Source organism: Stegastes partitus, unplaced genomic scaffold, assembly GCF_000690725.1.
Source record: "Stegastes partitus isolate 25-593 unplaced genomic scaffold, Stegastes_partitus-1.0.2 Scaffold11, whole genome shotgun sequence".
Lineage (NCBI taxonomy): Eukaryota > Metazoa > Chordata > Actinopteri > Pomacentridae > Stegastes > Stegastes partitus.
The window spans coordinates 1331142-1345901 of record NW_007577742.1 but is presented as its reverse complement, the minus strand read 5'-3'; the positions used below and the strand labels follow the sequence as shown (position 1 = coordinate 1345901).

The window sequence follows — 14760 nt, the reverse complement described above, 5'->3', positions numbered from 1 at the left end:
CAAATCCAAACTGACAGCCATTCATGCCCAGAATACCTGGGCGAAAGCTGAGGGGGGGAAACACTATCTAGGTGTAGCAGGCAAATCCGCTCTTGTTCGACGGATCTATGAAGCTCCTGCATAAGGCAACTCATCAGCACTTTTCCTCCCATTCTGCACTGTGTTTTCTCTGCCTCTTTCTCTCCGTCTGTGGGCATTGTGCGGAGGCTAAGGTTTTAGCGCACTAGCCGCACAAAGTTAGCTTGTGCTGCGATTTTATTTGTGTACATCTCTCAGGGCCTTCGGGTGTTGTTGTTGAATGTGGATGTTGGCACCACTGCGCTGCTTGGCATGAATGTAGCTACTCAGCAGACCAGAGCTGGCTTCTAATGATAAATCATGCAGTGTGTTAATGCAGCACTGGGGTTGCTATAAATAGTTGCCGGAGAGGGATGCCGATTGATTCACGAAGGGGGGGAAAAAAAAAGTGTACTCCAAACATTTTCTCCTTGTGGTCAGCTTTAAAGTCTGAGTTCAAACACAGGGCCCCAAAGATTAACATTCCCCCTGAAGCACACAGCTGATCAGGTAAATGAGGCGATGATGCAGCCCAAGCCTTTAGGAGTCGCTTTTTAATGAGACTCGGACTATTGTGTGTGTTGCTATTAATATGTGGCACAACTTGATGAGCTGATTCTCGAGGTTTCATTTCTCCGTGGATCCGAAGCAGGCGGTGACGGTACAGAGAGCAGCCATGTTCTTTGTGGGGTACAGATGCCTAGTGGGCGCTCGAGTGTGTGTGCGGTCCGCCTTTTGTGTATGTGTTTGCGTGTGCGCTCGCAGGCCTGCTGACAGTGGCACTTCAGCAGAATGTTTGCCCTTTCCTTAGTCCTTTGATGTGACCAGGTCCCGCTGTGATAATGAGCCCTGTGCCCCGCCGCAAGGTGAACATCCTGCAGTTCGCCCGGGGCTCTGCCAGAGCCGAGGCCCAACCCCCACCACACCTCCACCACACACACACACACACACACACACACGCACACAGACACGCACTGCAAACCCAACAGTGGAGGAGCTGACCTCCACTCACAACTGATCAACTTCCACACAGTGCTCAGATAGCGTGAACACAATGGCAATCCCCGATTTGGGACAGGAACATGTCAAGCCCAACAGCCAGCCCTCATATACACAGTAAATACCATATGGCAGAGTTTCCTGATCAATAATACGATCCTTGTGGTTGTTAGAATTAGGTAAACATGCACAATTATGTAGAAAATAATTAAATTATAAGTCAAGTGATGTTTATTTTCTTCTTATTATCAATGAATGTCATAAAAAATCCAAAATCATCAATGAATTGGTCCTGCTACATTAAAAAAAAAAACATAGCAGTGAACCACACTGTTGCACTACCTGACATGCTGCTGACCTGTATTACTATGCACATGGGTATAGTAGTTTGTTCTGAGTCAATTCCACCTAAGCTGGCCCAGCTGAGTATTCTGTCTTTTACTACCAATCAACAACTAATGTTCAATTTTCCCTTGTATTAGTCACATAAAAAAAAATCAAGTCAGTAGTTATATGAAATTATTATTTTTTTTCAAAATGTGTATTTGTATCGCTGATCTTTAGGGATTTGAGGTGTAGGCTCACAGACAGGAAGAGGTGACGAACGCATTTTCATGGTTTGGTTGAAAATATGGAACACCACCAGCTCCACCATTAAACTATCTTGTACTGTTATTTATCAGATAAAACTCGTTAAACAGGCAATAACTTTAATTGCATATTATACAGCCCTGAACCACAGCTTCCAATTCAAACCCCTCTTAACCCCTTGCGTACACTTTAAAAAAAAAGCCTCAGCTCTTTAAAAACAGACTCCCTGTGGTCATATTACTTTACACTTTCTTACTTCGCGTGGCTTAACGTGGAAGAAAAATAGCATCTGGATCATTTCTAATGTTCTGTTCCTTTTCCCTCAGTTTTTTAATAGCACCGCGACATATAGAAATTAAGAGTTGAACACTTTTAAAAGCGGATAAAGTCTTTTCATCTGGGGCAGGCACATTTCACACAAATTATCGTCTTTGCACGTTCAGAATGTCAGTCTGAGAGCTAGCATGATTGGTTTGCTCGAAGCACATGAACTTCATGCCAACTGAAGGATGATGGGTAATCCATCTTGTCCTATTCACTTGTGCTTGGTGGTGGAGGGAAAGAAGACACTTGGCTGTTAATAGCTCCTTTGTGTTCATATGTAGCATGTATGTGTTAAATTCATTAAATGCGTGCTTATTGCAGTCTCTGATCCCTGCACCATGAACATATTTTAAAACATGCGTATGTATGCCCTTTTTCACTCGATGTTTGGTGTGTCTGTGTGTGTGTGTGTGTGTGTGTGTGTGTGTGTGTTACATACATCGGCATGTGTCAGTCATGTGTGTTAATTTGAAGTTGCGCGGCTTGTGTGTGTGTGTTTGTGCAACAGTGGTATTTAGAGGACAGCGTGACGAGTTCCTTGCATGATAAATTTGTGCTGCAACTTAACCACTAAACCCATAAAATTGAATATATAGTACATGCCTATTTTTTGCTACATGAGTAATTCACACAACCACACTCACGTTTTTTCCCTTTATACCTTTTGTGTTTTTTTTTTTTTCCTTATTATTTTTACCATCTGACTGCGGCCTTCAGTGTCGCCACTTCCCTTCAACTATGGGACTCTTAGCAGCACGAAGGGATTTTCGATTGAAGGGGAGAGAAGGGAGAGATTGGGGGGCGTCACAGATGTATATTTCTCTCCAGGGCAGGCTTTTCCTGTTATTCGTAGCCTCCTCTGCTGCTGCTGTCCCTGTGGTTGGCTTCGCTTGTTCGTCTCATTACCCTGGGCGCGTGGCGCTCCTTCGCTTGCTGGCGGCCCGGCTTTCTTCTCCATTAATTGGGTTTCGTTACATTAAGCCCCCTGGCCAAGGGGGCCATCCTGCCAATAAAACATTCCATTTTTAGCGCTCCACTTGAAGCTGGTGGGGTTCAACCTGCTTTGCGAATGGTAATTGGTTATTTATTTAAGCTTCCTCAGGTTGGTCTCCACTGGTTTTAGTAAAGAGGGAGGGGGAGGAGGGAGGGGCCGTGCCTTTTCTTTTCCTGCGTTGTAAAGCTACTACAAGAAATATGTTTGCTCACTTTTGTTGGGAAAAGGTTGGACAACTTGCACACAAACACACCTGAGAGAGAACACCTGGTCTGAGGGTGACTCCGCAGGATTTCAGTACTGGCCACACCCTTGCTTCATACTCCTGACTTTTGGCATTTACAGAGGTTTTGTCTCTGTAATCTTCCTCTATGAGTCTATTGTCAGTGGAAACAGTTGCCAAAGACTGTGTTTAAACAATCAAAAAAGGGCGTGTGCTTTCTGCCAGTGATTTACTGTCATTTTAAACCAGAATCATGTGATTTTATTGTAAATTTACAGCAGAATTTCGACAGTATTGTTTATAATCACAGAACGATTTCCTGCCTTGTCTTTTACCCTTTTTCGTTTTTTGTTCTGTTAACATCCTCGTCACTTTTTTGTGCATCTTTTTCCCCCAGAAATGCAGAAAATCCTGTGAGTAGGTGAGGTGGGGTTTTGGGGGTGAGAAGGGCTTCTTAGTGAATAGCTTTAGCTGCATGGGAATCCATAGCCACCGCTTGAGCTGCCATCTCCCCAGCTGTTTGTGAAACACCTCACATGGTTTCTACACACTTGATTGTAGCTGCAGGCGCGAAGAGTCCTCATTGCATATAAATTACAGAAGTGGGAAGTGATTATTATAAAATTCCTGCTTTCCCTTTTTTCCACTCCACTCTGCAGAAGTGGTATAATTGAGTGGAGTACAAAAGCTTTGCTGTGAGGGGAGAGAGGGAGAGAGGTGCTAAAAAGGCAATATTGCAGGGATAGTTACTCCATATACCACATAGACACACATATAAACACTCGCATTCATGCTTAGCAACCATGGCAGGATGTTGTTGGAATATGACAGAATACAAACTCACAGGCACCGGCGTGTCGTCAGAAAAATCAGACAGAAAAAAACAAAACAAAACAAAAACAGAAACAAAAACGAAGCGTCCCATTTCCCTTCCCCACCCCCAATTTCAGACGGCGTGCCAAGTCACTGGCTCCCCTCGCTGAAGCACACTGGAGTGTCTCCTCCATGGAGGGCTCCCTGCCAGCTCCAGTTCCGCACAATGAATTTCTCTTAAAACCACATCTGAGGGGTTCTTTAAAAGGGCCGGCCAAGCCTGGATATGAAATTCCAAATGGAACGTTTTCTTTTCAATCCTCGCCGCCTCTCTTCTTTCGCTCTCCCTGAAAAATATGAATAGAAAGATCCTAAGCCTATTATTTCTCCTATACAATAAAAGGGACCTCCAATATGGCGACTCCTCGTCGCAACAGTGCTGCTGCTGCTGCTGCTGAGGGGTTTATGAAGATGAGAGACGATCAAATTGCTGCAACGTGGCGTGACCCTCCTGGTTGTGGTCAGTTGGATGCCTCCAGTTACTTCATCCAGTGTTGCAATTTTTTACTTGAACTTTCCAAGAGTGGACACATCGAGCCAACAAGTCTCCACCTGGTGTGAGGTCGGACCATGACAGCTCGCAATCACCGTAACTTTAAATAGAAACAGCCTGACCCTGATACAGTTTTCACAATCATATTTTATGTAAATCTAGCGAGTTCCTGAAACCTAAATGATCATTTATTGCGCTTTCTTTCTTCTGAGACTGAATCACGGTTAGTTAGGGGCGTGCAATTTGCGGAAATGTGCCCTCAAATAGCTGTAAATTCTGTTTTGGTCACACAGGCCTGCAGATTTTGCCTTGGTGGATTTTTCCCCACAATGGAGGCATTTTATTAAGAAGTTGAGAAAAATGGGATTTGATAACTGTAACTGGGAAAAGCATGAAAGAGGGCTTCTTTACTATGACAGAAACCTCAAGCTCTCTCGGGTGCGAAGGATTCAGTGGCTTCATTTGCACTGTTGTGAGTTTATGTGTGTGAACAAGTGTGAGAGACCAACTTTTGTTTCCACAAGCGTTTCTTTCTGTTCTCTCTGCGACAAGTTGGAGATGACTTCCAGCTAAAATGATAATCTTCCAGGTTCTTATCTCATTCCCACAGGATAACAAATGGGAGTGGAGAGGCGTAAAATAATATGGGTGACAACGCTGTCATTTAGCCCCTGGTGTAGGCATGTCCCAGCCACTTCAGCCCTGTTTAGTCTCTCTTTTAGGTTTAGCAGCCTCACTAATAAGCCCTCCCCTCTGTGGGATGAGGTCGGACACTCCCACGCTCACAGATTATCTCGTCACCTTTGACTCTTTGTTGACTTGGGTCAAAGAACCCAACTCACCTGGACTAAGGGGGAAAAAATCTCTGCATCTTGGCTTAGTTAGTTGTTTTTAAAAAAAATCAGCTTTACTGAATCAGGAGGTCTGACCTGTGCTGGATGGTGTTTGTGTATCAAAACTGGAACTGGGAAATAGGATTCTCAGTCTGATGATTAAGAGCCTGATGTGAATGATGCCTCATGTGGTTGAAACACACACACTCACACTCTCACACACACACACACACACACACACACACACACACTCACCACACATGCTGCACTTTGTATTCCCAGTTAGGACGTTCCCAGAAGGTGGGGAGAGGGAGTGCAGGGTGAGGGTGGGTGAGGAGGGGTCTTAAGTTAAAGCTGGTGCCAGTCTGCGAGAGGTTCGGGGAAACTCAGACATTCCAGCCACCCCTGTGTCCGAGGGCTTGTGTGTGTGCTCGTGTGTGTGTGGTGGGCGAGGAGGGGCACCAGTCACCACTTAGCACCGCAGGAATGTCACCTTGGTAATACGCACAGCAACAAAGTGGATAAAGAAGAGTTCGTTTATTGTGCCGTCTCTTCGTAATGTCGCTCTCGGTCTAAATTTAGACGAGTGTCTTCACCAGTATTGTCGATCAGGTGACTGTTTCCGTGAAAAGAATCTGATTAGAATTTCATGAATCTCTTTGATTCGAAGCTCGTGGGAGCCGTTTGGTGCAAGACGTGTCTCACCCGACAGCGAGCTGACGTCTCTCTGATTAGCCATATATCCTGTGGAGGTGATATTTTGACTCGAGCTCAGCTCTGGGCTCAGATTGTGAATAGTAGATTTAGCATGGCTAAGCATTACCATGTGTTCGGTGCAGCTGAAGCATGTAAGCGCTGTTGGCTGGGGGTTGGGGCAGGGGGGGCTTCGGTCCTGGTTTGGTCTATTTTAGTTGTCAGGAGGTAGGTCTCTCTGAGTCAGCCGGGGATGAGGGGTCTGTGGCCAGGCCACTGTTGACGTGATTACCCCTGTACCCAAGTACCACTGCAGACATCTGTCTCACTCGTGCTCTCTCACCATAGTCAAACCCCCCTTTCTCCTCCTCCTCCATCCCTCATCTCTCCTTCCCCCGGCTCTTGCTCTGTAATGAACTCCCCTTATTCACCAGCTAATGACTGCCTTTGATCTCCCGCCTAAGACCTCTGCTCTAACTCTACCCTGCAAGTCTCTCTTTTCTCTCCCCTCTCTTTGCTGTATCGCTAGCTCACTCCTATTCGCTTCACCTCTGTTTGCATCTTTCTCTCTTTTTCTGTCTCAAACATGCTCACGCACCTCTTTGACTTGTTTTGCTCTCCTTCCTTCAGGGAATGAGGGTTTCAGTCCTGCTGACCTAGGCTAAACAAAGTTTTCAGCTACTGGGCTCAGGCTACTGAAGAAGAAGAAATTGAAGAAATGCTTTTTAGTAACTTCTTGACCATGTTATTACACTTTACCCACTTCTATAAGTAGCCTCTGTGCTGCAGAACAGACCACCCGGACTGGATGTGCTGCATCAGTCCACGCATCATGTGGCAGGGAACACGGCTGTGTTCCACATGGAATAATGCAGTTGAAGCTCATCATTCCTTGGTATTGTTTTCATATCTACTTGTGTTTTTCTCCACAGTCCAACAAAGTCCCCGTGGTGCAGCCGTCCCATGCAGTCCACCCACTCACCCCACTGATCACGTACAGTGACGAGCACTTCGCTCCAGGGTCCCATTCTGGTCATCACCCCCAGGACGGCAGCAACAAACAAGGTAGAGACCAAACTAACTCAAAGACAGACATAATGAAACACAAACAGCCTGTACACCAAGTACGTGACAACAGGATTAATGTTGCTTAACATATGAATTCACAACATATTCAAAGTACTGGGGATATTTTAAAATAGACTATAAATGAAACTAATTGGAATCATTTTTATATAAGCTTAAACAAAGCCAGGGATTGTTTTTGATCAAAATATTTTGTTATCTAATAGTCATTACTGACTATAAAAGTAAAAACATCACATTTCTTTGGTGAGGACGAAGAGAGCATGTTTAATGTGGATCAGTCACAGAAGGGCCAACACCAGTCCTCGTAATAAGGTCATTATTAGTGCAGCACAGATCCAGTGGGTTGGATTTGTGCATCGTATTTATTCTCACAAAATGTGAATTTAAAGTGAAAGACATCAGTTCAAGAGCAGTAACAGCTTGAGTTGATTGGCAAAAAAGTAGTGAATTTGTTGCCTTAAAAAGTAACGGTGTTATATGCAGGGCTTTAGTGGGGAGATTTTACAATAGCAAATTTTTAGCATTGTTAAATTTTATTTGAACTGCCATTTAAATGGACTGTAAAGTGAGTTTTACACTGCCCTCAAAGAAACACTGCTGCCCTTGTCTAAAGTTTTCAGGGTGAGGAATAAAGCTTGATTTGATCTACAATACTGGAATAATGCCAAATGATGAACTCGATCTGCATTTAACTGAGTCGATACCTGAGTTTTTTTGTTTTTCTTTTTTTACATTCCTATCAGGCACCACTGTCAGGAATTAGTAGACACACAAACTAAAATGTGTCGCCGCAAAGTCATCCTTCCTATCATCTCTAAATATGAACTCATTTGAAGCAGCCTGTGGGATGGCACGCTGAGCTCTGCTGCCCTCTCCCTCTGCACTCTTTGCCTCTCCGTAATAACATCAAGCTGCAGCTCTGACAGCTGCAGAGGAGCGTCTCAGCCGTTTGGACGAGCTCCTCAGCCCCGCACAGCTGGAGACTTTGGCAGCTTCTTACTAATGCAGGAAAAGACGTGGGCCCTCCATAGTTTTGTCCCGCACCTTTTCTCTTCCCCCGGCTTTCTTCTCCTGCGTCTGCCAGTTGAAAAAAAAAAAAAGGAGGGGAGGGATCAGACAGGATGTAGGCGATGATGATGATGATGATGGTGATGGTGATGGTGATGAGGCTAGGGGGTTCTGAGGGACTGGCTATAAATAACAATGTGGAACTGAGCACACGGCGTAGTGAGATGAAGGGAGCGGGACATATAAAGAAACTGTGCTCCACATATGTCAGACGAATCATGCATCTGACGCTTTTGTTGAATGTCTCTTCTCTGATAGAAGCAGGGAAGAATAAACAGGTAACAGAATTAACCCACACACGCAGAGATGCGCACATAGATTTCAGAAACGAGTTGTTGTGTAGCACAGTTTGTGGAGAAAAGCTCAGCATTTTACTGCTCATGTTGGTCTTGCGAGTCCACTAAGTTTCTGACAATGAAGAGCAGAAAGGACCCCTGGAGGTTTTTTTTTTCTTCTTACTATTTGATCTTTTGCACTCATAACCCAACAGAAATCCATGTCCAAGCAAAGCAGTTGCAGAATTAGCTGTAAATGATTTCCCCAGACGTACTTGTGTGTGTATCAGTAGAGCTAAGCTGAAAATGCTTAAAAAGAAATCTCTCTTATTCTCTTTTTTGCTGTCCCTCTCTCTCTCCCTCTCTCTCTCTCTCTCTCTCTCTCTCTCTCTCATATCGACCAATTGCGGCTCTGCTTTCCTTAGTGGGCTCAGACTTTGATCTGCTCGTTAATTATGAAAAACAATCATGGATTTTCTCATTATGAGCTCTAATATGCACAGGGCTGCAACGTGGGATGGAAGGTCGAGGGAGCGCGGGTGTGGGGGGGAAGTTTGAGCATTTTACATTTAAACCTTTATATTTGTATCTTATCTTGGAAAAAAAACTAAAATAAATATAAGCTAATGTAGCCGTAGATCATGCCCGGGTTTTGCATTGAGACTCATGTTAGTGTCGCTTGTTTTGAGAGGAAATGCAAGTGGGAAGCTTTGTTGGGAACGTGTGAAAAGGGGGAGTGAGTAATTAGGCACCTTAGGGGTGTGAGTGACAAGGTTAACACGCCGGGGCTCTCCCTGCCTCCCCTGCTGCTTCAACCCCTTGCCTCCTTCCCTTCTGCCCTCAGGAGAGCCCCGAGGAGTGTTAGGTGGTGGATTAGTGGGCAGGGAGCAGCGCTATCCGAGCTATGAATCCAGCGTTGCAACATTGGCTTTGGAGATATAAGCCTCCCACTCGGCCAGCCTCTCCAAGGAGGGAGGCCCCTTTAGACCACAGCCTGGAGAGAGAAAGAGGAAGAGAAAAGATAGAGGAAGGGAGAAAAGGCTGGCTCCAGCAGGGATTAGAAGATGGTGCTAATCTGGAGGCATTTGCCCTCTTTTCTTTATGTGTGTGAGTGTTGGAGAACTACATTCAGGCACATTCCACTTGTCCCTGTATGAGGAGTATTTCCTGATGTCTTTATACTTTCAGTGCCATCGTTGCTCCCCCCTGCTATTAAACAGAAAACAAATAGGTGTCTGAAACGACGGCATTACATATATCAGATGTTCCTGCAGCAACGTTGCCACTTATTCCCTCCCAGAAAAAGACACCCTTTGACCTTGAAGCCCAGTAGCAGCAGGCAAGCTGGAGATGGAGCAGCTTAGTCCTAGAGATCCACCGACAGTTAGTCTAAGTCAATCCTGTGTCTACAGGGAGAGCTGCTGCCTCTGCCATAAAGAGGAAGCCTCAATTATCCAGCTTAAAGATGCTGAAACACACTGGAAGGAATCTAAGCTAAGCGGACAAATTATTATCCTTTTATACTGGTTGATAATGTGAGGTCAGGGGTTATATTCGTGGCTTGACACGTCCTTGACTTGTGGTGAAGCAGGATGAAAAGGCTGAGAACAAGTGAGTTTTTGTTTGATTTAAAAAAGAAAACAACTTTAGATCCACGGGTTCACTAGTTTTTAACCAGAGCTCACATTTACAGCTCAGTTTTACTGAATGAAAGCTCTGCAAATACCAGTAAGATTTTTTTTTGGTAAACAATGTTTCCAAGACAATTCACAAGTTGTTCCACCAATCCTTTTTTCAAACACAGCTGTGACAAACATTTTCTTAGCATAACCAGCTGTGAAAGAATATTGCCAAAACCCAATGCTATAAAACTGGCACGGTTCTGACTCAAACATTAGAAGTTGACCATAGCTTTCGGTTGTTGGCAGTTTTTGAAAAATCTATGCTGTGGGCATATTTTGGCCAGCGCTCATAAATTACTATAATTTGCTCCACTGTCCCATTGTTCACCTGCTCTGTGTATCTAACAGTTGTGTGTCACCGATGTTTGTCTAGGAATGCCACGGCATCACCCTGGACCAGACATGCCCAACTTCTACTCTCTGTCTCCTGGAGGAGTGGGGCAGATCACGCCTCCACTGGGATGGTGAGTCACAAGCACACAAAAGCAAAAGCATGCACAGCTGATTCATACAAACAAGAGACAATTACTCTCCTGTCTCTTCACTTCATTTGGACTCTGACACTGTACCAGCTCTGTGTCCTGGATGGAGAAACGCTGGCCTGCAGCAGCAGCAGCAGCAGCTTCCACAGGGAGGTTTCTGCTGCGCTGCCACGGCTTCAGCCACACCGCTCCTCTGTGTGCCCAGCACATGTCAAACACATCACCGCATACGTGCCCCTGCATCGCCATATGGCTGCTTAACCCCCATCAAAGCTGTCTGGAAGCACTTCTCTCTCTGGGACTCTATTCATGTTTGTAAACTGCATTTTTAGTATCTTTTACCTGTTTTTATTTCTTCCTGTTTCACTGCGTCCTTGTAACTTCCGTTCCATGTGCTTTCTTTTTTCTTTTCCCAACATATCTTACTCTTTGACTATGCTTTCCTTTACTATCTCGTTCTCTGTCATTGTGATGGTTTCAGACAGTCACTGAGCGAAGCCAGATGTAAGGTGCAAGATCAGGGGATGGTTGAAGACGGTGTTCTCCTCCTTTTCTTGTCAGACCCCCTTAAACTTGACTACCTGCAGTATATTGGCATATTTTTTGATTTAGGGGCTGTTTATTTGGGAATTCTTCTACTTTTCTGCATGGAGAGTCTAGTGATTTTGGATCCTCGGTCATAGTTTGTAGCCAGCAACAAGTCAATGGGACTGAGGGAGGATTGTGTTTGCAGTAGTGAACAATGCTGTTCAGTAAATGTTATGCTTCACAATATTTTTTAGAAAGATGTATCCAGATGATACACACCCACAATATGATGAAGTAAGTGTTGAAATGAGCAACAAAAATGAAAAGAAAATGGAAAATTGAGATTTTGGACTCACTGATGATGTGATGACAGGACACAAATTAAACTATTTATTATGTCTGAGGAGGAATCTAAGAGAACTGAAGATGTGACAAGGGATGAAAAGCGTAGCTAAAGACTTCCTCATGTGTAGCTGATCTATACAAAGCATGACTGAAAGAAACTTGAACAAAAATGAAACAGAATTTTAAAAACCGCGATAGGTTTCTCTACCAGGTCGTCATATTTTGCCTGATATTTATTGTTCCTGAGGTGCAGTGAGAAGGTGAAAGCAAGCACCACTCATGGAAACTTAATCAGTTTCTATAGTTGGATCATTGTATACGCAATACGGTGTGAAACAAACATACATCTTTCTGTACTGTATAATTACATAAACTAATGGTTTCCAACCTTCTTATAATCCTCTATATATGAAGTAACATTTACTTGTGGCCTCCATCACAGTTTGCATGCGTTTACAATGAGTTGTGTGAAGATTCCCCCCTCAGACCATTTCATTAAATTTTATTTTTCTATGCTGCAAAGGGTATTTTACAAAAAAGCTCCAAAATATAAAAATGAGTTTATATGTAAAAAAAAAAATGCCTGTTTTTTTTTTCATTTCGTTTATTACCTGTCAATCATGTCACAACCCATTACACGTATTGAACTGACTTTTGTAAGGATCCCAGTTTGGGGATCACAAATATTAGTATGCTTTTTAGTGTGTCTAGTTTGACACTCCTAATATATATGTGTGTGTGGGGGAGAGGGGGTTGATTGTCTTTCTTTACCTATATACACTGCAACAAGAGTTTTTTGTTTTTTTTTTTCACCTTGGAGACCCTCTACATCCCCTTTCATTAATCAGAATCTGCCGTTCCTGCAGGTTTTCACACCACATGGTGCCCGGCCCCCCAGGTCCCCACGCCACAGGGATCCCCCACCCGGCCATTGTCAACCCACAGGTCAAACACGAGCCTCCGCATGAAACTGACATCATGCACATGTGAGTCCTCCAAACAAAAAATACCTTCGTCAGACACTCTTGCACACACACACACACACACACACACACACATTTTTGGAAGCTCATGCCATCACCCTCTCTATCAGCGCTTTTCCGAGACGACATACTTCCAGGTATTTGTGCACTCCACCGCTGCAGTGGGCCGTTGCTGAACAAACCCTCTGTCAGAGCCTTGTTCTCCTTCTCTTGATGTGAGCAGATAAGCAGCGAGGGCCCGTGCTCTACTGATAACAGGCCTATGCTTCATTTGGCCCCAGGGATCACAACACTCTTAGCCAGCAACAGATACAGGTCCTAGATTAGTGCTCGGATGAACTGAATTCACAAACCCTGTGTGTGCAGCGGGAAGTGCTGTGAGCACCCTGAAGTGGTTATCGCTGATATTTCCATTATTCATGGCCATCCTCACACCAAGACTGTACTAGTATCAAAAAGGTTGTTAGAAAGTAAGTCAGGAGTGGGAGCCGAGTGTCTTTAAGTGTGAGAGTTTGAGCATTTGGTTTTAAGCAATTGCCAATGTGCTGTGGACAAGAGGGTTTGGTTGCTATTACTGGTGAAGTAATCTCTCCGCATGAAGGGCTGCGACTGTACAACTGCACATGATTAAAGAGGCAGGGGCCCATGGCGTGGCAGCCCCTCTCACGCTGCCTCACCATTGGCTGCGAGCAGCCAGACCCTCGCTGTTTTTGTCGCCATTGCGGCACCACAGTTTCCTTCTTCTGTCCCTTTGCTCTTTTATTTTCTCATTTTCAGACTATTTAGTTTCTTCCTCTTCTTACCTCCGCCCGTGTTGTTGTTGTTGTTGTCTCTCTTCTACAGGAAACCCCAGCACGAACAGAGAAAGGAGCAGGAGCCCAAAAGACCGCACATCAAGAAGCCGCTAAACGCCTTCATGCTCTACATGAAAGAGATGCGTGCGAATGTGGTCGCCGAGTGCACGCTGAAGGAGAGCGCTGCCATCAATCAGATCCTGGGACGGAGGGTAGGTCGCGTAGTCGTCGTGCTCTCATACACCGCTCTCATTTTCCTTTCTCGCTGTCGTTTATCTTTGTTGATCGACTTAAATCACCAGGAGATCACAGTTCTTGCCATGGCTCTAAAAGGCTGCATAGGCTGACATCTGAGGCCCAATTAGTTGGAAAAAGTACAAAGATTTCTCTCTCTATTAACATAGAGTCTTTTATGAACTAATGATTATTGTCATAATGATTGCCCAAGCCAATTACTTCCCTCTCAGCAGCACAGATACAGACTGCCTATCTAACTGACATTTAATCAAATTGGCTTTAATAAAATATGCCTGGATAATGGCACGGTTGGAAATGACAAAATTTGTTCCTTTTGAGGATTGGGAAAAGAGTGGAACCACAGAGCCATGTTAAAAGCCTTAACGAATAGGCCTAGCGGTTGAGGCAGCCAGCCACAGCAAAGCCTAGTTTGTGGCCTGTATAGGGTAATTGCTTGCTGACATAGTTTGAATAAAAAGCACTGCTAAATTGGAAGCAGTGTTTTGATATGAAATCAAAGTTTTTTTTCCTTCTCTTCTTTCCCCCCTCTGACTCTTGTGCATGTTAATCTCTTCATCATGTCGTTCCCCCTCCCCTCGTCTTCTTTGTGTCTTTTATCCCCCACGTTTTTTGTTTTTTTGTTCTACACCAGACATATTGGAAGTTAAAAAGAATTTTTTTCCTTTTCTTTACCAGAACAGCAGCACACTTCTCTATGCAGGGAACATGCAAGTGCATGCCAGTAATTGACTGTATGCTATTTTTTCCCCTAATCTCCTTTGTACTGAAACAGTGGCATGCTTTATCTCGGGAAGAGCAAGCTAAGTATTATGAGTTAGCCCGCAAGGAACGGCAGCTCCACATGCAGCTCTACCCAGGCTGGTCCGCTCGAGACAATTATGTAAGTATCCACAGAACAGATTGACAGAGGTGCGCGTGCGTGTATTTATGTTGATTTGGGTTGTTTGTTTATGTCAGTGTTGCATGACTTGTTCTTTAAAAAATGGCACACGAGGATGACATACACACTAATTCACACTCGTCTTCTCCATGCTAATGGGGTCCATTTGGAGACCCTTTGTTTCAGCCTAATGTGTAATTCATAACACTGGGATTCACTGTTATAGTGCCATCCACACTAAAATGGATTGTAGTATCACGGACACTATTATTGCCACTGTGAGTGAAAATTGCCTG

General features: G+C 44.4%; 1 protein-coding gene across 2 annotated transcripts in view; it reads left to right on the top strand.

Annotated features, from left to right (window-relative positions):
• The window catches only part of LOC103361279 (lymphoid enhancer-binding factor 1-like), a 43626-nt gene that overhangs the window by 15935 nt on the left and 12931 nt on the right, over positions 1–14760 (top strand). For both annotated transcript variants that reach the window (XM_008287328.1, XM_008287319.1), the window contains exons 4-8: positions 7013–7145; positions 10568–10658; positions 12416–12535; positions 13376–13538; positions 14357–14464. In XM_008287328.1, coding sequence (XP_008285550.1) covers positions 7013–7145; positions 10568–10658; positions 12416–12535; positions 13376–13538; positions 14357–14464 — 615 coding nt within the window. The remainder of the gene's footprint in view (positions 1–7012; positions 7146–10567; positions 10659–12415; positions 12536–13375; positions 13539–14356; positions 14465–14760) is intronic.